This window comes from Neophocaena asiaeorientalis, unplaced genomic scaffold (assembly GCF_003031525.2).
Source record: "Neophocaena asiaeorientalis asiaeorientalis breed wild unplaced genomic scaffold, Neophocaena_asiaeorientalis_V1.1 scaffold182, whole genome shotgun sequence".
Classification (NCBI taxonomy): domain Eukaryota; kingdom Metazoa; phylum Chordata; class Mammalia; order Artiodactyla; family Phocoenidae; genus Neophocaena; species Neophocaena asiaeorientalis.
In genome coordinates, this window is record NW_020174648.1 from 1,142,844 (window position 1) to 1,165,886 (window position 23,043).

The 23,043-nt window shown below is 35.0% G+C and overlaps 1 protein-coding gene across 7 annotated transcripts in view; it reads right to left on the reverse strand.

The window, feature by feature from the left end:
* CEP350 (centrosomal protein 350) overlaps positions 1-23,043 on the reverse strand; it is a 135,467-nt gene that overhangs the window by 95,847 nt on the left and 16,577 nt on the right. For all 7 annotated transcript variants that reach the window (XM_024758753.1, XM_024758756.1, XM_024758757.1 and 4 more), the window contains 9 exons: positions 22,453-22,564; positions 21,456-21,615; positions 18,096-18,718; positions 13,495-13,608; positions 10,286-10,399; positions 7,577-7,723; positions 5,461-6,116; positions 4,577-4,698; positions 743-1,803 (listed from right to left, as the gene is read on the reverse strand). In XM_024758753.1, coding sequence (XP_024614521.1) covers positions 743-1,803; positions 4,577-4,698; positions 5,461-6,116; positions 7,577-7,723; positions 10,286-10,399; positions 13,495-13,608; positions 18,096-18,718; positions 21,456-21,615; positions 22,453-22,564 — 3,109 coding nt within the window. The remainder of the gene's footprint in view (positions 1-742; positions 1,804-4,576; positions 4,699-5,460; positions 6,117-7,576; positions 7,724-10,285; positions 10,400-13,494; positions 13,609-18,095; positions 18,719-21,455; positions 21,616-22,452; positions 22,565-23,043) is intronic.

A 23,043-nucleotide genomic window follows, 5' to 3' on the forward strand; every position in this document is an offset into this window, starting at 1 on the left:
TTGATGGAAATGAAAAACCACAGTATCCATGGCTGACTTAGGGCTCAGCCTCACTCTCCAACCTGGGAATTCTAAGGTTATACTAGCATAAGATATGTAGAATCCACCTACAGTAGAAGAACAGAGAAAGGGACTTGAAGGAATTGAGGCCACCACAGAAAAGGAAAAGTTGTGTTGCAGGATTTCAGGGATAAGAAGGGAACTTTAAGTTATTGTTTCAGGATCCAAATATATAGCTACACTACTCTCAAAGTCTGTTTTTAAAATTAGTTTTGACAAACAGTAATAGATCTGTTTCCACATTAGAAATGTTACTGCAGTTGCCCCTCTCAATCCTTGACCACTATATTCCCAGTGATTCACACACAAATCACTGTTTTAAGAAATATACTTATTTTCTATCTAAATATATAACTCTGGTCACAGTAAACCTAGTATACACTTGATACATACCAATCCTGAACATCACCTAAGAATTTCTCTAAATTAGACCAAAATTTCTATAACCACCAGCCATTGTTTTATGACAATAACAGCTAAAAACTAAAATTTTAAAGATTAAATTAGAATACTCTAGTTGAAGCTTGCAGATAACTCAGATTAATTTGGACAATAATAAATCTCTACTATCCTTGTAATGAATGATGAAAATTTACAGTTAAATATTATCTTGTACAGAATTGTGAAATAATTTATCTTAAGATAACATACAAATATTACAAAGGTTACTTATTTTTCTCACCTTTTCCATATAATTTATATGATTTTGTAAAAATATTAATGACACTATGTGGACTTCCCTTTGCCAATTCTTCCCATGGTCCTTTGCTTTGTGTATCACCTATGGGCCCAAAGAGTGGCAAAAATTTTTCAGCTTCCTTCTGAAACTCTTTGATGGGTTCATAAGCATTTCTTTCTCCAGCACAAAATTCCTTTTCTTTTAAGATTTCTGCTAACTTCAAAGGGGACCGTGCATCTTGACCTCCCTCTTCTTCAGAGAGACTACCCTCACTAAGAAGAGGCCCTTCACTCACTGAATCTGTGCTGGAACCAAGAGACATTTTGGCTTTGTCTTGAGAACAAGCTTGCATATCAGAGCTAGAAGAGTCAGTCTGCCTCTTACATAACTGTGCCAGCAGCCCTTCTGGTTTGGGACCAGGGGATCTCATTCTGAAGCTTGATACAGCACTATGAGGTCTTATCATCTCAGGAAGCTTTTTAAATTCACTAAGGTTGCCTACACCAGGAAGATCATCATCAAAAGTTGCATGAGACACACAGGTTCCCAGCATCTTTTGAATTCGAGCAGAGAAAACATCTTCTGCATCCTCTTTCACAAGTGGACTTATAGCCTTGGTCCAATGTCCATCTTCTTGGGGTGTTCGCTGCACACCATACTCAGTGTTCCATACTGACCCATAGTTAATGTTAGCCCCAGCTAATTTCTTAGCTTCACTTTCAATCCTGCTGGACAAAGAAGCAGCTGTTGCTTTCAAGGCTTCAATACGATCCAGTTTACTCTTATATTGGCTAGCACTAGGTTTTAACAAGGCATCTGGATGAGCAGCTGGTGAGGTCAGATATGGTTGAGGTGTAAAAGTTAATGGCCCTGAAGCCATACTATGATTCTTCCTAGTTGGTAAAATGGATTCAAAATCCTTATGCAAAATTCCTACATGCTCTAGACTCAAGAGATGGGAAAGTAAATTTCCAGCTGTTCCAACAAGAGGCTGTGGTTGAGAATGGTGGACTCGTGGACTCAGTCTGTCAGGCTGCATCCATGTAGGATCCATCAAATCCCTTCTGGAAATGAAAGTTACAATATGTTAGCTAACACAGGACTTCATAACTAAGCCACCTTTTTTTTAAGTTTTGTTTTTTCTGATTATAAGAGTAATGCATAGCCACTGCACAAAAAAAAAAAAAAAAGACAAAGGATAAAAAAGATAAAGATCACTCATAGCTAACCAATGAGAAAGAGGCACTATCACTATTTCATGATATCTTTCTAGGACTTCCCTGGTGGCACGGTGGTTAAGGTCTGCCTGCCAATGCAGGGGACATGGGTTTGAGACCTGGTCCAGGACGATTCCACATGCTGCAGAGCAACTAAGCCCGTGTGCCACAACTACTGAGCCTGAGTGCCACAACTACTGAAGCCCACGCGCCTAGAGCCCGTGCTCTGCAACGAGAAGCCACTGCAATGAGAAGTCCGTGCACTGCAACGAAGAGCAGCCCCTGCTCGACACAACTAGAGAAAAGTCTGCACGCAGCAATGAAGACCCAATGCAGCCACAAATAAATAATTTTTTAAAAAAAGAATTATATCTTTCTAAACATTTTTCTACATGTATGTTGTGTTTCATGTTATTTTCACAAAAATGAAATCTTATCATACATACTGTTTTGTAAACAGCTTTCTTCAACTAAGACACATTTTTTAAACTATTGAGGAGAAGGCATAATAACCCTTAAAACTCCGTTGACAAAATTTTTTACAATATTGGCTCTACCTTTCTCTTTAAAAATAATGTTACATAAAAGAGAAATGCTTAAGATTGTAGGCATGATATTACTCTAACCAACACATATTTAATAAATACCAAACAGTTATGTTTAACATTGTACATACTAAAGAAATGAGATTATTACAATCTAGTTCTAAGAAAAATTGATAGGGCGTCCTTAAAGGCTAGAAACAGAATAAAGATGCCCTAGATGACATTATATAATTCACTTATATTTCCAGATAATAGACAACCTCCCTGTATACTAAGGAATACTATACAAAGGTTAAAGACTGGTGTTAACTATTAAGAAGATCCTTAGAAAAAATAACATGAGGTTTTGTCCTTGGTCTTGTCCATTATTTTTGGATGATGACATGAAGACATGCTTATCAAATTTGTAGATGACAGAAAGTTAGGAGGCATGGCTAACCCAACAAATTATTGAATTATGATTCAAAGTTATTTAGACAGGCTGCAACCTTAGACCAAAGTAGTATGAATTAATATGAAGTCCTACCAATTAAGTTCAAAAAAAATCATCTGGAGGAGGGTAACCAGGGTGATGAGGGAAATGAAAGGCATGTAATACAAGGTTTGGTTGAAGGTTATGTGGTAGCAGTCTTGTATATTGAATGACTGCTATGAAAGCAGAATAAAGGAAGACTAGTGAATAGATTTTATATCACAGAATATAGACTATTACAAATGCAAGGTGTGAGGTTATTAGTGCCCAAATTAAGCTGGTAGAAACAGAAATACAAAGGAAGTTATAAATAAAAAGGTACTGCTGAATAAAAACCCAAGATCTTTAAATTCAAGTATTTAGAATGACAATTTTGTGGCAGGCTCTATGTTGATGGTAGAGGAATAGCAGTACACAAAAATGGAAAGATTTAATCCAGTTATGACCTAATCCTTACTCTTCAGTTTCAGAAGATCTAGCAGGGATGAGAGACTAATAAACAGCTAAACACGATGTTGTTAAGTACTAATATAAAGATATATAAAGTTGAATAGGGTATAGATAGGGAACAATGAACTCTGATAGCCAAGGAAATTGATTTTTGAGCTAGATCTTCAAGGTCTTCAAGGTCAGATAGGTAATTTGGAGCTTTCCAGGTAGCTAATGCAGAATGATGGAACATGAAGGGCAAGGAAAAGAAATGCTGTGCTTTTAAGCATAAACTAACTGAGAGAACTCAAAGAACTACAAGGATTACATAAAATGATACAAGCAAAGTACTTAGATCAGAGACTGAAACGTAACAAACAATAAATGTTAGCTATTTTTATCAATATTATTATTCTCTTGGGAGGTGAAGGGGGCAGCAAGGGAGCGAGAGGATCATATGTATTAACCCAAACCTGGTTAACTGACTTGATTTTTATTCCCAAAACGGTTATTTCAAAGTATAACTTATAACCATGTAATCTGAAAATCATCTTAACTTTCATGGACAAATAGGTTTTTTGTTATTTTTTTTCTTTTTACTTTACTGCACACTTTACAGCAAAAAAAATTTTTTTTCTTAATTTAAGGTAAAATAGCCCTCATTCACCAATCTGAATTCAAATCAAATGCCTTTTTAGTCCTTGTCCGTGTGTTCATATGCATATCCAAATATAGTCTTTGAGAGGTAAGGTATGTTGATATAAGAGTCATATGAAGAAATTTTGAATAGTTATGGATACAGAAATGCCTTTTGAAAAATATTCAACACAAATATTTAAAACTATTAATTTCACTGTAATTCATTTATCTGACAAACATTTATCTGTGTTTACATCAGAGAAGGCAAGAGTGCTTCCAACTGCAGGTGATCCCCAGGAGAACTGATATTTACACCAGATATTAAAGAACAGGCAAGAGTTGAACAATAGAATAGAGCATGCAGTAAGTATAGATGTATACCATGCTTAAATATCCATCAGAAGATATTAACCAATTTCTAAATAAACCTCTTCTTCACAAGAAGGTCAATCAATAAAATTCACTGAGCATAGATCACTATACTAATATCGTGGAAAGAAAGAACCTTAATCATCTTTCATTCTCCCCTTTTTACCTTGCAAGAGGCTGTGGAGGTTCTGACAGAGACATGTCACTACTGGAAGATGCACTTGGGGGACGTTCCTGCACTTTGTTCTCTTTGTCAGACTCTCCAGATGGCTGATACCCTGGTCTGGTCTAAGAAAAAAGGACATCAAAGTTATCTGACTCCCATCATAAAGATATATTCAAGGAGCACATAAAATAAATATTAAGTTGCTTCAACTTTACAAAGATCACGAAATGCAGGAGCTTTTTTCTCTCAAATAAAACCAATTCAAATTTAGTTTGTCTTAAAAGCAGCCATTACAGTTAACAGCAAAATTACACCTGAAATCCAACAAAGGCACCTAACACTGCATAATTCAGAGGAAATAATACTCTTTCTAAACCTCAGTTTTTTTACCTAATAAGTGGAAATACTAGTAGTACCTACCCTTTTCAGGGCTGTGAGAATTTACTGAAACTTAAGCCTGTAAAACATTTAAAACAGTATATGGTATATGGTACAGACTCTTACCCTTAAAAACAACAGCAATAGTCATACAATTAGCACACTAAAGTAGGATATTCTCTAATTTCAACACAGATAACAAAACTAGGCTTTTCATTATTAATACAGTCTAACTTTGCTCAGTAATAGAGTAAAAACTAGGCAAGGATATAACTAACAGCAGTGATGAGACAGACCAGTAACAATCACTCTAGGAAACTAACTGAGCACTTATTTTCAATCGTATTTATCTAGAATAAACTTCATGAAAGGTCATCATTATTATAAATACTGTCTGAGCATATGTCTGAATATTAGGGAATGGTGAGTAATTTTTTAAAAGTATAGCAAGTAAGTTTTTCCTAACCATGAATTACTTCCCTTTGTATTTCTGTCACTACTATTACCTGTGTTTCCTGCATATGTTGATGAGTTGGCTCTTCAAGCAATGATTTTTCTAGAAGCAATTTGGAGTAAGTTTCCTGCAGTCGCCTATTTGCTGATGGCTCAGAAGGAGGCACATTTTTCACTTTAGTAAAGGCTTCTTTTTGTTTCCGGTAGAGCTCCTGTAATCGTTTGTTCTTCTGTTCCGTGGCCTCCTTTTGAGCCTTCTTCTCCTCATTTTGCTTCCTCTTCCTTTCCTCCTGCTGTCTAACAATGTACTGTCGTACCTCATCTGTATCATAGTGACGCTTTTTGGAAATAACAGGGGGATCCTCATTAGCTGTTATTTTGTCAGGTTTTCTTTTTATTGGGCTATGACTCCTAGGAGCTTGTATTGATGGTGATGGCTTCTGATTCTGTAACTCTCCTGTCTCTTGCCTTGCAGCCTGAGCTGCTGAATCCAGCTGTAGGTCATCAAGAATTCCACGAATTTCAACAGGTAAAAAGTCCTTATTTAAGGCAGCATTTTCCTCCTGTTTATTATCTGGAAGTGATGGAGCTAATTTCTTTACATTATTTTCTGACCGAGCTCTACTTCTTGAACGTTCTGAGTTTCGTGGAAGATGTCTATGTGAAACATCCAATCTGGGATCCGATTCTGCTCTTCCAATGTGACCCCCTACAAAGCATGAACTGTTATTGATGTATTAAAATTCTATACTCATTCCTAAGATTTATCACACTAAGGAGAAAATTAGGAATTTCGCTTTATCTTAAACTCAAATTCAAATATCCTATAAAGTCTCCTAAGGAATATTTTAGAAGGAAAGAAAAACAGTAAGAGAAAAATTTCAATACTCTTAGAAACTATACTTCCTCGGCATTTTTAAAAAGTGCATCTTTTAGTATTTCTGAAATAAGGACATATCTTGCTGTTGATATGAATATTTATTAATATGAATAGAGAATTACTATTTCTCTCCCATATGCATATTTAATGTTACTATTTCTCTCCCTCACCAAACCCTCAAATAGTTAAGAAACTGACAATGTGGGCTTCCCTGGTGGCGCAGTGGTTGAGAGTCCGCCTGCCGGTGCAGAGGACGCGGGTTCATGCCCCAGTCTGGGAAGATCCCACATGCCACGGAGCGGCTGGGCCCGTGAGCCATGGCCGCTGAGCCTGCGCGTCCAGAGCCTGTGCTCCTCAATGGGAGAGGCCACAACAGTGAGAGGCCCGCATACCGCAAAAAAACAAAAAAAAACCTGACAATGTTACAGGCTGCCACAACTCTCCAATGAATAACAGAAAAAATTAAATATATAGAAAAACAATCATTTTATCATCTAAATGTGTGTTGATGTGGCTTAAATTTAGGCTAAGGACGGTGTGAGTTTATTTATAAGCTAGATGAAAGCGAAGAGGAACAAACACAAAATATATATTGACTTCTATATACCAAATTGCATCTCTTACTGAATCCATTCCAGAAGCTCAAATTCAGGCAAATTTTTGCCATTGAAAAGGAAAGCGGGCTTGTAGGTATTTATATTTCATTTCCCAAAATTAGTGTTCATTAGTGAAAAAGTAACTAGTTATTTCAAATGGCACTCAAGATGTTTCAAAAAGAAAACAGCAATGGACTTGAGGGTCAAACTAAAGACCTGTGGATCTAGATCAGATTTTGTCACCCACTGACTGTATACCCTTGAGAAAACTCACTTCTCTCTCAGAGCCTGTTTCCTAATCTGTCAAACAACAAAAAAAATCCAACCTTGTGAATGTCTACCTGTGTTTATGTCTGTGGAGATAAGACGGATTGGACTTGATTCTCTAAAGGTCTAATAAGATTTGATTACATGATGCTTTGCTATTTATTCATAATGACAGCTAAATGTAATTAATATAACACAAACAGAATTCTTAATAAAGATCATCATAACATCTATATATGGAAATTATCCACAGACAAGCCCAATTTCTTCTTTTTTGAGCTACATTCACAATTATAATGCAAAGTCTTAAGAGCATTCTTAAAAGAGTATTTTCACCTCTCAAAGTACTTACACAAGCAACTTTTAATTGCTTTGCTCAACAATTTTAATGGTTGAGTAATTTAATTTACTAATTTAATTACTCACCAGATTTAGTAGTTCTTTCTCTTCCACTTCTGTCACTTGATGCTATTCTTCGCTCTTTTTGCTCTATTCTAGGTGCAGGTCCCAGAATTTTCTTTACTAATTTTTGTCCATCTCGCCAAGAAGATGTACTTATCAGATGACTGCTACCTAAAAAAAAAAAAAAAAAAAAAAAAAAAAAAAAAAAAAAAAAAAAAAAGAAATATATATATATACTGGATTGAATTTGCAACTTAAATTTTAGCTCTCAGAACATGAATTATGTGAATGTAAACTACATTAATTCTTACATTAAAAAAATATAATGAAGTATTTTTCATGTGATATTAGTTGTCAGGGGCATAGTTTGAAATGAAGCACTGGGACCATTTATAACTTACAAATACTGATCTTGGATTGTATTTATCCAGTTCTATGGTGGGCTAATTTCCATGTGTGTACTGTGCCAGTGACCAAGACAGAAAGTCATTAAACTGTATTAAAGCTGTATTAAGAGTTTATCTATAGTGAAAGTCCTCTTTTTCTACCAATGATTACATGAAACTATTCCAGAAAGCCAGAATTCAGAAATAACCACCCAGCATATTTGGAAGCCAACATTTATAAATAGCTACCCAGTATATTCGTGGTTGCTTGCTCTTGATTCAGAAAATTAAGCTGAAATTGAAGAGAAGCCTGCTCTCTCATTTTGCTTAAGAACATAAAGGTATTTTTTTGCAAAATGAAACAAAAGTTTATTTTCTGCAATACCTTCTGTAAATTACAAAGGCAAAATGCTAAACTACAGCATGTAACTTTTCAATATTTAACCAGAGTACTTGTAATAAATATGCATCCTGAAACAAGATAAAAGGCTACACTTTGTCAGCCATCCTAGCCTCCGCAGAAATGCGCGGGGGCGTGAGGGGGTGGTTTTGTGTTTTCTTAAGTGCTATGAGGGGAAGTCCTTTCACATAAAGTTTCTGTATAAATAGATTGAGCAATAGACTTAAAACCTTTTAAATGTTTTAGATAGACCGATTAAGGTTGATAACAAGGTACAAAAACATTTCTAAAGTAAATAGCACACCTTTGTAATTCATGTTTTTTAATAATAGATGTTTTCATTAAATGTATACTTCCATTTAAACTTCCAAATGAAACTCTAAGTGGTATTTTTTTTAATTATAAATCAATAAAATAGTATCACAGAAAGCTTGGAAAATAGAAGAAGACAGATTAAAAACCACTGCCCTTACTTAAACAAAGTACTAGTATTATTTTGTGTATTTCCTTACAGTAATTTAAAGATCAGTAGTAGGTGATTGTAGCCATTGTATCCATAAAATTTTGCCTTTTTCTCTTAGCATCTTATGACAAAAATATTTGTTATTTCTTATAGAAATTATAACTTGAAGTGGCCACACAATACTCCTTCTAACAGAAACATAGTTTAACTATCTACCATTCAATATTTAGGTTACTTCTGATATTATAAAAAATTATACAGTGAACATTTTCATTTATTTTTTTCCTCTGTTGGATACATTTCTATTACTTGGATTATTTGATCAAGGAAAATGAGCATTTTGACATATAATACTATTTTTTCTTTTTTTTAGAGAAACTATATCCATTGATATTTCAACAAGCATGGTATAAGTATGATTTTTATAAGAGTGATTTTTATTGTAATTTTACCAGCTTTGGCTATGAATATAAAAGTATTTTCTTCTAATTTAATTAGGTTTAAAGTGCTACTTCATTATTTTCATTTCCATTACATTTCTTATATTGCTTTGCATTTAAACACTTTTACATATTTATTTCAGTTTTTTTTAATGGTTTCTATTTTGTAAATGGTCTTTCACGTCATTTTTTGTTTTTTATGTTGCCATCTGTTTTGAAATAATGGTCTGTTAATTTTTTTACAATCTGAAGCTAATAAATGAAAATTTTTTCTCTTGGTAAGCAGCTGTATTTATTGAAATATATTTTTAAGAAGTTTTATAATGAGGGCAATTTAAAGTGTTGATGATATTTGCTTTTTGAATGTCATTGCTTTATGCATTAAAAAGTAGTGTGTAGTTTTGTTATATATCTGTAAAATAGAATGTGAAATTCCCTGTAATACCATCCCCTTCAAAGGTAATCACTGTTAACTATTTGTTATAGAGCCAGGTTATAAATCCCAGGCAATCTGGATCAAGCCTGAAATGTTAATCACTATGGAACTAGGGAATTCTCTTTTTCCCCCTTTTTGATTTATTCAGAGTCTAGCCTGATCACTACTAGCATGGACTATCAGATTTTTCTTGTGCAACATTTATTCTCTTATGAGAATGAGTGAAGGAACTTAGCTACAGTCATAAGCCATCCCTTTGTATATAAAAGTTCACTACATAAAAATCATTACCTTTAATCTGGTTAATTTCTATTAAAAATAATGATAGAAAAAAATTGGAGGGGAGCATTTTTCAGCATCATGGTGAATATATGGTTTGATGAGTATACACACACATGAAGATTTATCAAACTATACATTCTAAATATGTATAACTTACTCTATGTCAATTATACCTCAATCAAACACACATATAATGGTACAAAATAATGATACATAAAATGTACTGAATTTTTGCATGTGTCGAATAATGAGAACATTTATTTCCGTGTAGATGCCATTTCACTAATATGTAACTTTAGGATGGGCCTGATATTGAGAAAACCAACCTGTTTTGCATTCTGGACTTGATAACTGTGCTACCTTTTGGACTTTTCGTACTGGCTTGACCACTTTCTTCTCTTTACTTTTCTCAGCAGGTTTTTCTTTCATAGAGCTATCACCTGAAAAGCAGAAACATATATAGCAAATATTATAACGATTGCTACCTATCCACTCATCCTCCCCACCAGTATGAAAAATCTGTATAAAGTATATGATTCAGGCAGAGAGAGAGAAACCTTCACTGATGCTATTTCTTTGACCCAAAGGCTACAATGCCAAGTCCTCTTACAGCAAAGTCTAGAGATCACCATTACTCCACTGTTAGGTTCCAATTCTTTGTTATTTCTTTCAGGAAACCCTTGAGAAATTCACCTCGCTTTCACAAACTAGAAGATGCTGCAACAGTAATGCTTTCCAAGCTAGATCACAGCATTTATAGAATCTCAGAGGTGAGCACTTTCACAGACTCCTTTTCATTTAAAAATTCCTACTTAACTGAGACATTCATGACCTTCTAGAGTAAAACTTTATAAAATACTCAATATTCCTAAATTAGGCCCTTTTATGATTATGCTAGTGAAATATGTCAAGGTTTTTCACACACACACATAAATTACTCACTAATTTTTAAATTCCAATCTGGGGAAATAAACTGAACATATAAATTTGAAAATTAATCTCAATCACAGATCTGGATAAATGTACTTTAAAATACATATAGAGCTCTGCATTCTGGGCAAAGAAGAAGTAAATGTGAGTCAAAGGCCCTGAGGCAGGAGCATACTTAGTGTCTAAGAAACAGCAAGGAAGCCAGTGTGAATGAAGTGAACAAAGAGAAGAGCAGTAAGAACTAGGGTCAAGAGACATAACCGAGGGCAAGATCATGTAGGGCTTTATAGCTCATTGTAAGAACTTCAGGTTTTACTCAAAAATAAGATAAGAAATTTTTGAGCAAAGGAGTGATGTGACCTAAATTAAATTTTAACAAGGTTACTCTCACAGCTGCGATGAAAACAGACCCATTAGAAGAACGGCAGAAGCAGGGTAACCAGTTAGAAAGCTACTGCAGTAATCCAACCAAGAGACTGATGGTAGAGGGCTTAGACCTAGGTGGTAGGGGAAAGTGGTTATATTTCAGACAATGTTAGATATAAGGTGTGAGAGAAACAGAGTGATTAAGGATGACTCAAGATTTGGGACCTGAACAATTAGAAAGATAAGATTAACTAAAATGGAGAGACTACCACAGGAATAAGTTTAAGGGGTGTACCATGACCCCATTTAGTTAGTTAGCTAGCTCCATTTTTGGATATATTAAGCTTAAGAAATCTATTATGCATCCAGGGGAAGGTGCAGAGTTAGCAGCTGGATATCAATCTGAGTTCAGAGAAGTCTGGCCAGAGACATAAATTTGGGAATCATCAGCAACAGAGCATATTTAAAGTCCTGAGACTAGATGAGCTTGCCGAGTTTGTATATAGATAAACAAAAAATTTAAAAAACAAAAAAGGAAAAAGAAAGGGGTGGAGGAGTAAAGAAGAGAAAAAAAAAGAAAAGAGAAGCACAGATCCAAGCACTGAGACCAGGACATGCTGATGTTCAGAGATCACAGAGTCGATTAGGAAAAAAACAACTGAAAAGGAGCAGCTAGACTTAGGAGGAAAACTAAACACTTACGGTATCCTAGACAGATGCCAAGTGAAGAATTTCAAGGAAGAAGTGATCAGCAATGATGCTGAGAGATCAAGTAGGATGACAAATGTGAATTAAACATTGGATCTAGCAATGTGGAAGTGTGGAAGTCATTGATGACCTTGATAACAGCAGTCCACAGACATGTAGGAGCAAAAACCTAACAGAAAGGTTTCAAGAGTAAAACAGAGGAGAAAAATTGGAGACAATGAAGATAAGGCAACTTTCTGAAGTTTTGCTGTAAGTAAAAGAAGAGAAACAAGGTAGTTGCTAAAACGAGTAGGGCCCAAAGAGGGGTTCTTTTATGATGGTTGAGATAACAGCATGTTATCAAACAGTATGTTGATGAGCATGACCTCGTAGAGGGAAAACTTGATGGTACAAAAGAAAGAAAACAAGGCTGAAGTAATGTCCTTCAATATACAAGAGGAAATGGAATATAAAACACAAGTAGATGGGTTTGTTTGTTTAAGATAGGAGACCAGGCAGAGTTCACCCACCATATCAAAAGAGAAGGCAGATTATAATCCACAGACCTCTTTAAGAGTTTTTTGACATACATCATTCCACTAGTCTATAATGATACTGTTCTATGAATTATAGTTATTATTCCTATTTTACAGATGAGAAAACCAAGGAAGAGAGGTTATGTAACAGATAGTATAAATAGCTAATATGTGGCAGAGCCAGAATTTGAACCCCTGTAAACTGATTCCAAAATCTTTGCTCTTAACTATTATATTTCCTCTCCACATGGGAAAAAAGTTCTGAAAATAGTGTTCCAACAGTAACAGTAGAAAAATTGGACTGGACAGTTAATGCCACAGTATTTATTAGCAAAATCTCCACTGGGGCTTACTAGAAAATTCTCAGGCTTTAGAGTCAGACAGACTTGGTTTTGAACCTTGGCTTCAATTCTTAACTTTATGCAACCTCGGGAAAATTACTCTTTGGGCCTACATTTCCTCAACCGTAAAACATTCAGAAGACTAAGTACCCAGTAGCATCTTGCCCAGAATCATACAAGGTGTTCAATAGTAGTAACATTATGAGTATGACCTTCCTATTTCCCTCTTCCAATCTTCCATAAGTTCCTCCTTCCAATCCTCTAACATTATTCCCTTCCTATAATGTTCATTTCTCTTCCTGCATTTTGCCTTCATGTTAGTTATCTTATCTGCTGTCTGCCAAATTACTGACCATTTCAAAGACCTCAGAGGCCTAGTAGAAGTGAACTTCAACTAGACTCTACTATGTTTTCTTCAGATCAGACAAGCCCAGCTCAGAAAGACCCTTAGTTTAAAAATAGCCTAGTTTCTGCCTCATCAGCTATGTATGCTAATTTTAACCCTGGAGCAGAGCCCAGAGGCTAAAAGAGCCTTACAACCATCACTACTTTAGTATACCATGCAGTTAGAAAAGGGAAATATCTTTAGTTTGGTAACAATTTTATGTTTAAGTATTGCACGTTAGACAGTATGCATGATAAAACACTCAAAACCTAGGAACACTCTACACGCACCTGCAAAGTGAAGTGCTAAGTCACGATACAGTTCTCTACTCATGTTTTGAAACTCAGCCTCCTGCCATACTTTCCCATCAGGTGTTCGAATCTTGGTCTCTGAAGGATTGAAGCCTAATATATAACCAACAATACAGAACATTCTTATTAAAGTTGCATTAAAAGTTTTGTTTGTTATATTCTTTTATAAGTGAGATAAAATTAATAAATTATAAAATACACTCTTTTAAAGTGTACAACTCCCTGGTTTTTAGGATATTCAGAAAGTTATACAACTATCACCACTATCTAATTCCAGAGCATTTCATCACCCTGCAAAGTAACCCTGTGCCCATTAGCAGTCACTCCCCACACCATTCCCTCTATTCCCTGGCAACTACTAATCTATTTTCTATCTTTATGGACTTGCTTGTTCTGGACATTTCATAAAAATAGAATCACACAATATGTGGTCTTTTGTGTCTGGCTTCTTTCACTTAGCATTTTGTTTTCAAAGCTCATCCACCTTATAACACATATAGAAGCTTTATTTATTTTATTGTTGAATAATATTCCATTGTACAGATATACCAACATTTGCTTATCCATTCATCAGCTGATGAAAACTTGGGTTGTTTCTACTTTTCAGCTATTATGAATAATGTTGCTATAAACATTAATGCACATGTGTGTGTGTGTGTGTATGTATATGTTTTCAATTCCCTTGGGTATTATACCTAGGAGTGGAATTTCTGGGTCATATAGTAACTATGTTGAAATTTTTGAGGAACTGCCAAACTGCTTTCTAAAGCAGCTGCACCATTTTACATTCTCACTAGCAATGTATGAGGGTTCCAATTTCTCCATATCCTCACCAACACTTGTTATTGTCTGTCTTTTTTTTTTTTTTTTTTTGTGGTATGCGGGCCTCTCACTGTTGTGGCCTCTCCCGTTGCGGAGCACAGGCTCCGGACGCGCAGGCTCAGCGGCCATGGCTCACAGGCCTAGCCGCTCTGCGGCATGTGGGATCTTCCCAGACCGGGGCACAAACCCGTGTCCCCTGCATCGGCAGGCGGACTCTCAACCACTTGCGCCAACAGGGAAACCCTGTCTGTCTTTTTTATTATAGCCATCCTAGTAGGTGTGAAATGGTATCTCACCGTGGTTTTGATTTATGTATCCCTAATAACTAATGATGTTGAGGAGGTTTATAAGCTTTCAAAAGAAGAATGCATCATTAGCTACCACATAATATGTTAACAAATACTGTTTGGAAGAAGTAAGCTTCAGTGAGACAAAGCAATATACATTTGTTCAAAAAGACTAGAAATGGAGATGCACTAAATTAAATGATAAAAAAATGGCAATCATAAATTATGGATATCAGAGCTACAAACTACCCTACTCAAGACTAAAAGAGAGACAATGCTACTCATTCTCCTTTTCTTTGAATACAGGCATTAATTGCTATCATCTGTCTGATTTTGCCTATGGCTGAACAAATGGACAAGCTGCTGTCTACACAGGCAAAATGCAGCCAAAGTGTGGAAAACAGTTCTTTAAAACATACCTGTTCAATTTCTCAACAAACATTACACATGTGCTATTTCCTAGAAATCATTCTAATTTCCTACTTCAAATTTATCACTACTCTTTTAAGAAATATACAGAACGTAGAATGTTATTTTGCAAAAAAATAAAATAATAAAGTATCGAATATGGATGATTAACCAGAGTAGTAAAAAGATTTATATTTTCAAATGGGCTCCACTTACCAAAGAATCGCCATTAAATATTTTGTAAAATTAAATCAATATAAAGAATGGAGTCAAAAATTGGTAAAAGTACTTTAGAAGTGTTAGATAAAATGTACTGGTAAATTAATTACATGTCTAATAAAAAATAATCTATTCAGCTCTTAGGAACAACAGCATAAGCTTTATTTTACCTGACATTTGTAGCATGGGGCACACACAATTATGCCTATAGTTATATAAGGAAAATGTTTATAAACATAGTGTTCAGTCTATTGCAAACCAGTTTATAACAAGAAAGTGTGGCAATTCCTTGTAAAGCTACCTCCCTCGCAACATTTCTCACCCTCATTCCATCTCTCTATATTCAACCCTATCATTTTTTCTTCTCTCCTCTTTAGGAAACATTTATTTCTATGGGAGCCTTTCTTTATATTTGATCTTTACTAACAAGTTAACTTTAAGAAGCTTTCAATATCTACATCAGTTTCTCTTTCTGTTTCCCAGTTTTTATTTCCATTCTCTTTGTGCACATTTTTTCTTACTAGTTGAATTTACTGAATAGAATAAAAATTATACTGTGCATTTACTTGTGTCCAAGACACTGTACTAAGCTCTAAATAAAATACAGATGACCAAAATAGGCTCTTAACCTTCTCGGGCATTTAAAGCAGAAACAAAAAGATATGCAAACCACTAAGTATAAGGAAGAATCACATAAACACCACTGTGTTCACTACTTCAAACTTTAAACATACACACACAAAAATGTAAAAACAAAGTTTAGAAGGGGTTTCATATGCTAACAACTGTATAAAAAGAGAAAGAGGGGCTTCCCTGGTGGCACAGTGGTTGAGAGTCTGCCTGCCGATGCAGGGGAAGTGGGTTTGTGCCCCGGTCCGGGAGGATCCCACATGCCGCAGAGCGGCTAGGCCCGTGAGCCCGGCCACTGAGCCTGCGCATCTGGAGCCTGTGCTCCGCAACGAGAGAGGCCACAATAGTAAGAGGCCCGCGTACTGCAAAAAAAAAAAAAAAGAGAAAGAAAACACACACACACACCCTCTCTCTCTCATTTGTAAATGAGAAAATTATCTCTGGAATGATACACAAATTGTTAACACAAGTAACCTCCAGAAAGGGGACCAGGTGGTTGGAGCACCAGAGTGATAGAGCTTTTCAATGTACATCCTTTTCATCTTTCGAATTGTGAACCAAGTGAATTTATTATGTATTTGAACAAGTGAAATTAAAATGTCACTTTAGAATACAGTATATTAAGAGGGTTTTAATTTACACCAACAAAAAGTTGGCAGAAAACCAGTTCTTCACCGTTGGAAAAAATAAATCCATTGCTCAGGACACTGGAAACCATATTCTGTTACGATTTCTGAAATGTATACTACATGTCATTAGTTAGCCTCCCAAAAGTTGTATTCATAATATATTTTAATATGAAAATTAACATGTTAAAAATTAGTAAGTAAAAGGAATACACGAAATCCAGTCACAACTCAAAGGAAGTTATACCTAAGATTTTCACTCTGGTTATTTAAGGTTGTTTTCTCTTTTTTAACTTTTAGATTTTTACAAATTATTAAATAAAATATAGATTCAAATCAACCATCTTGACTTTGCCTTAGTGGAATAACTTTTGGAATTTCAGAACTTTGACTTCTAGAATGAACAAACCTTAAAGGTACAATCTGTATTTAATGGGTCTGATATAAGTATAGCCAAAGTTTTGGATAATCACTATCTCAGAACCAACAAGAACATTCTGACCCCACCATTTGCTATGTGCTCTGTCAACAGTGTGGACAGTTATTACTACATGGCACACAAACTACTAGAAGGATAAGAAAGAATTTTACTAAGGGAACTACCCACTATTTTATCACAAATTATGTAGAATAAAATGCTAATTATCTATCTTTTATCTAATTCACAATGAATAGCACTAGCAAAACATAATAAACAACACAAAAAACTGGTAATTGCTCAAACTTTATATAGTTAAATTTGTTCTGTTAAAATTAACAGAAGAAACAAATCTTGGCTATATTTTGATCTTCATACATTTATCCAAACTAAAAACTGAACTTGAAAAAATATCCACAAAAGAAAGGCCAGAATGGCAGGAATTTTAAGACAAAAGTCTAACACTGAGTAACCTCATCAATGAATCAACTCTTTATTAAAAATTTTATATGGGTGACCCCGTGAAAATAGTTTCAGGAACAAAAAAATGCAAACTCCTAAAAACCACCATATATAAAAACTTGAGTTGGGCCAAAAACAGATATTCTCTCTGAAAAGCATCTTCTCAGTGGAAATCTGATTTAAATATTGTTTTCTTAAACATGGAGAAAACCCCTGTCAAAATTCGAAGGTTAACGTAACAACAGGGTCCAAATGTCAGTGGCAAAATATTCTATAACCAAGTATTAACTGGCACTGACTGAATTATCTTTCAAACATTACTTTTGAAAGAATTCCTAATAACAATCCAAATACAATGGCAGAATAAGAGCAATATTCTTTCAGTTCTCTGAAAGTTGTACTAATTTTTATTTTCTCTTTTGTTCAACTTACTAAATGTTCATATAGTGGTCTCAAACTATAAGAACATCGAGGGACTTGTTAAAAATTCCAATTCTGGACCCCATCTCCAGAAATTCTGATTTAGATCCAGTGTAGGATCCAAGAATCTGCATTTTTAGCATGCATCCTGAATTAATTTTTTAAGGCATTAGATTTGAGAATCACACCCTGTTCTAAAGATGGTCCTCTCTACTCAAATACATCCAAGGGAGAAAGGGAGACAAGGAGGCAGGAAGACAGAAAAAGACACAAAGACTGATTACAAACCTTTATATGTTGGAGCAGGTGGTGCTGTTGCCACTTTCCTGACCTTCGCTGTCACTGAGCTATCAACATTAACAACCATTACTGGATGCTCAATATGACCCAGATTCTGGCCCTGGTCATTTGTTTCTTCTGAGTGTTCCCACTGTTTCCTAATGCGCTCCTTGAGTTTTTCCAATTTAACATCATGTTGTCGCCGCTTTAGGATATCTAATCTTTGGGAATTACAGGTACTAGTAGAAGACGGAGAAGAATCAGTTAACTGTAACACTTTTGAATCAACATCACGGCCCATGTTACACACAGAAGCCTTCAAAGTGTTCTCATTTCCTTTTGCTCTATTAGGCTTTTCTTCATCACTTCTCATAGGAGCTGCCATCTTAATCAAACATTCAGAATTTTGCAATGCATCAATTGTTGGTCGATCATTTAAAAATCTAACAACTGTATCATTGACGACAGATGATTGGGAGCTCTCAAAATCACAGCAATGTATATTCCGATCTTCCTGACTGCATATCATCCGGTTCCCACTCTCAGGCTTCTCTTCATTAACATCCACACAATATATATGCTTTGACTCTAAATGGCTGGGACTTATGCTGGACGGTGTACCATGGACTTCCCTGTTATTAAAAAATAATTATCTTTGAATAAAGAGTACAAAAACCAGTCATACAAACTGAATAGAGAACTCTAAGCTAACATTAGAGACCCCAAAATCCTAGAAGTTCCAGTAAGTTAGAAAAAAAACAAAATAACCATTACTACTATTAAAATTCAGGGCTTCCCTGGTGGCGCAGTGGTTGAGAGTCCGCCTGCCAATGCAGGGGACATGGGTTCGTGCCCCAGTCCGGGAAGATCCCACATGCCGCGGAGCGGCTAGGCCCGTGAGCCATGGCCGCTGAGCCTGCGCATCCGGAGCCTGTGCTCCACAACAGGAGAGGCCACAACAGTGAGAGGCCCGCATACCGCAAAAAAAAAAAAAAAAAAATTCAATGCTCAATGCCTCCTGTGTATCAAAGTTTAGATTATGGCAAATAATCTAAATCATAATCTGCATATTATAAAATAAGAAATATGCAAAAGATGCATAGAGAGATTTCCTTAAGAACCCCAGAAAACAGGATTACAATCTGACTTTGCATATTCACTGGACACTATTACCAAAATGTACATTTTACTTCTCCATGAAATCTTAAGAACTAGGAAAAAAAGTTCTCAAATTCTGACATTTCATATGTATAACTTCTAAATAATGTACCATATTAGCAAATAGATTGGAAGTTGAAATAAAGTGGAAGTACAGTAAATATTTTCCTCCAAATGAATGTGGTTAGTAAAGTTTAACCTCTCTGAAACACAGACAACTTTTCTGGCAGCTTCAAATTATGTAAAGCATATCTAGAAACACCAGAATAAGCAAAGAAGACTGGACACAGCCAAAGTACATATCACAAAGTCCATGTTCTCTACTCATAAAAACACTAGCTAAAGTATTCCTTCATGAACTATTTTTATTTTACATATCATTCTAATAAGTTATATTTTAGGAACAGAGCAGTTAATTAAAAGGGAGGTTAATGAAGACAAGCCTCAGCAGTAGGAAGAATACATGAAAAACTACCCAACAGGGACTTCCCTGGTGGTGCAGTGGTTAAGAATCTGTCTGCCAATGCAGGGGACACGGGTTCGATCTATGGTCTGGGAGGATCCCACATGCCGCAGAGCAACTAAGCCCATGTGCCACAGCTACTGAACCTACACTCTAGAGCCCGTGAGCCACAACTACTGAGCCTGTGTGCCACAACTACTGAAGCCCACACCCTCTAGGGCCTGGATGCTGCAACTACTGAGACCTGCGCGCCTAGAGCCTGTGCTCCGCAACAAGAGAAGACACCGCAATGAGAAGCCTGAGCACCTCAATGAAGAGTAGTCCGTGCTCACCGCAACTAGAGAAAGCCCGTGCACAGCAACGAAGATCCAACACAGCCAAAAAATAAATAAATAAATAAAAAATTTTTTAAAAAAGAAAAGAAAAATAAAAACTACCCAACAAAGTTATAAAAGCAGATAAACAACCATCTGAACCTGCAAGGTCTGAAAGAGTAGCATTTACCACATGTGGCAACTGAGCACTTGAATGTGGTTAGTCCAAACTGAGATGTGCTATAATGTAAATTACATACCAGATTTAAAGATTTAAAACAAAAAAGAATGTAGAACATCTTTGTGTGTGTGTATGTGACTACTAAAAATCTTTAAATTACATATGTGTGGTTCACATTAATGGTTCCATTGTAAGTACTGATCTAAATGTTTCACGTATAGGCATAAAACTCTAAATGCCACAAAAATTCTTAGAGTCTTGACTCTATTACAGCATAATATGGTAATTTTGTATCTATTGTGAGTGCACAGTGTGTGCATTTTTCTAAGGAGATAGTCCACAGTTTTCATCAGATTCTCACTGGGGTCCATGACCCAAAAAACATTAGACACTGTTCTGAATGGCTGACTATTAAACAAGATGGGGGCTGAGAACTGAGTTCTGTAGCTTCTCTCTGTAGAGATCAAGACTAAATTCAATTATTTTCACTATCTTGACCAGACTGCAACAATTCACAGGTCTAAAATTAGCACACGTAGAGAATAAAATAAAGCATAAAATGGTAGGTTATCTACCATGCTTCAATCTTAAAAAGAACAACTCACCAAAAAAAAAAAAAGTGAAGTAATTTCACACAGTCTTTCAATCACTACTCATTAAATATTCACTATACAGTTCTTTCAACTTTTCTATGAATATGAAAATTTTCATAATAAAATGTTGGAAAAAATATCTAGAATACTTAGTAAATAACAGGCATAAAGATAATGCTTTGAGAATAAGACAGATTTACAGTCTTAGATAAACTAATGTAATGGGTAGATATGGAATCAAAATATAATGCCAACATGAAAGTGCTCTTTCAGAGGAAGAGGAAGCACAGAGGAAGGGTTAAATAAGCTGGAGAATGAACTGGGGTAGAAACAGATCTGGCAATGTTTCATACAGAAGGTGATAAAAGAAACTGAATAATTCATTTGTAGGAAACATATATATTACAGTGGCAGTGGTCTGGAGCAAATATTACTACTTCTTCTCCCCAAATATTCCATCTGTAAAAGAACAGAAAGTCAGCATTTCATAATATAAAAGATTTTGCTTTACCTTTTTGGAAAATGAAAAAGGTAGTAATACTAGATCCAGAGTGCTATGAAAAACTGAGAAAATAAACTATACTCTTACTATAAATACTACAGATTAACTCTATTTGATAATTTTTTAAAAACAAAACAAACAAACAAAAAAACACTAACCTGTAAGAAACCAAAGGTTCACGAAATTCCACACGATTAATTTTCTTTACGTTACTCTCCAGGGTGGTAGCTCTGAGAGGACTACGAGATTTCTCTTTTCGTGATTTAGAAGATTTGGAGGTTGGAGCATTAACCCAAGAATCATCCAGGTATCTACCATCTGAAGAAAAAGGAAATCTATGAGAACATATGATATAAAATACGACTGTCTCTGAATGCGGCTAGTATTTAAGAAAATAACTTAGGTATCTATTATTTCTGAAATCCCTGGTTGGATATTATATAAGTAGATGGGAAAAATTCAGGTTAAATTATTACAGTAACTCAACTTATAGAGAAAGACTATATTCTGAGCAAACAATGCAAAATAAAATTCTACATAAAAAATTCCTTTTTGTCAAAAGTTCTGACTCAAAAAAAAGAAGTATCAGATAAAACCCAAGACTCACAGATTAATAAAAAAGAATCACAGTATCGGTGGAAAGTACTAACCTGCAGGTTTATTCCACTAATTATGCAACCACAGAATTAAATATATGAAAGGTAACCAAAGAAAATATTTACACTGTGTCAATTTATGATAGTATCTCTAAGACAGAATTTTGATTTTAAACCCCAACAAAAAAATATAAATCTTAAGTCAACTAAATTTCAAAGTGATATACCTGTGAATTTAAAAAAAAAAAGACATTATAACCCTAAAGGCTCAAAATCAAATTCTCATTAACAACATATGAAAACTCACTATCAAAGGTGATGCAGTGGTGCTAAGTCCCTGATCAAAAGATGGTGAAAATGTCATCTACAGTCACTGAATACAAGGCTGCTTCATAACTACTCAGTACCAAAGAAAAAAACCCTAAATGCTGATGAGGTATATAGTCTCTGACAAAAGAACAAGGAAATACATGGGACTATAAGAAGAAATTAAGTTGAAATAAAACATCAAAATTCATATTTAATGTATTTATATCTTTGGAATTAACCTCATACATACCTTTTCTACTTATCTTTCTGGTAGCACTTGCAGATTTCTTGGTATCCATGACAGAATCAAACACAGCTGTACTTGTAGGGGCTACTTCCAATTTGTTTTCAATATGTCTCAGCTAAAGTTTAAACACCATCAAAACAAACAGGTTAATCCTATAAATTAACCAGCCACCATCAATTTAATTATTTATTTAAAACTATATTGTCCAACACCTTTCTCCAAAGTAGAAAAAACTTAGGAATGCTTTATTTTAATTAAAAAAAATAGTTTTCCCATTATTTACTACTTAAGCTCTACTAACAACTGGCTCAATGCTGCCCAAATCTGGACAAGAAAATCAAAAAGTCTGTAGAACATCAAGGAGTTTCTATTTGTCCTGTTGACCTATTTTTTTAATCACTGAGTTTTTTAAAAGCAGTAAATTTTCTGACATTGTATGTTGCATATCATTAAGCTACATATTTGTGCATTTCTATATATTTTATGCATTTTACATGCAAAAATGAGGAAAAAACAATTCAGCTAAACTAAAATTTAGGACTATTCAAATAGCTACAACTTTTTTTTTTTTTTTTTTTTTGGTGGGTTGGTTTT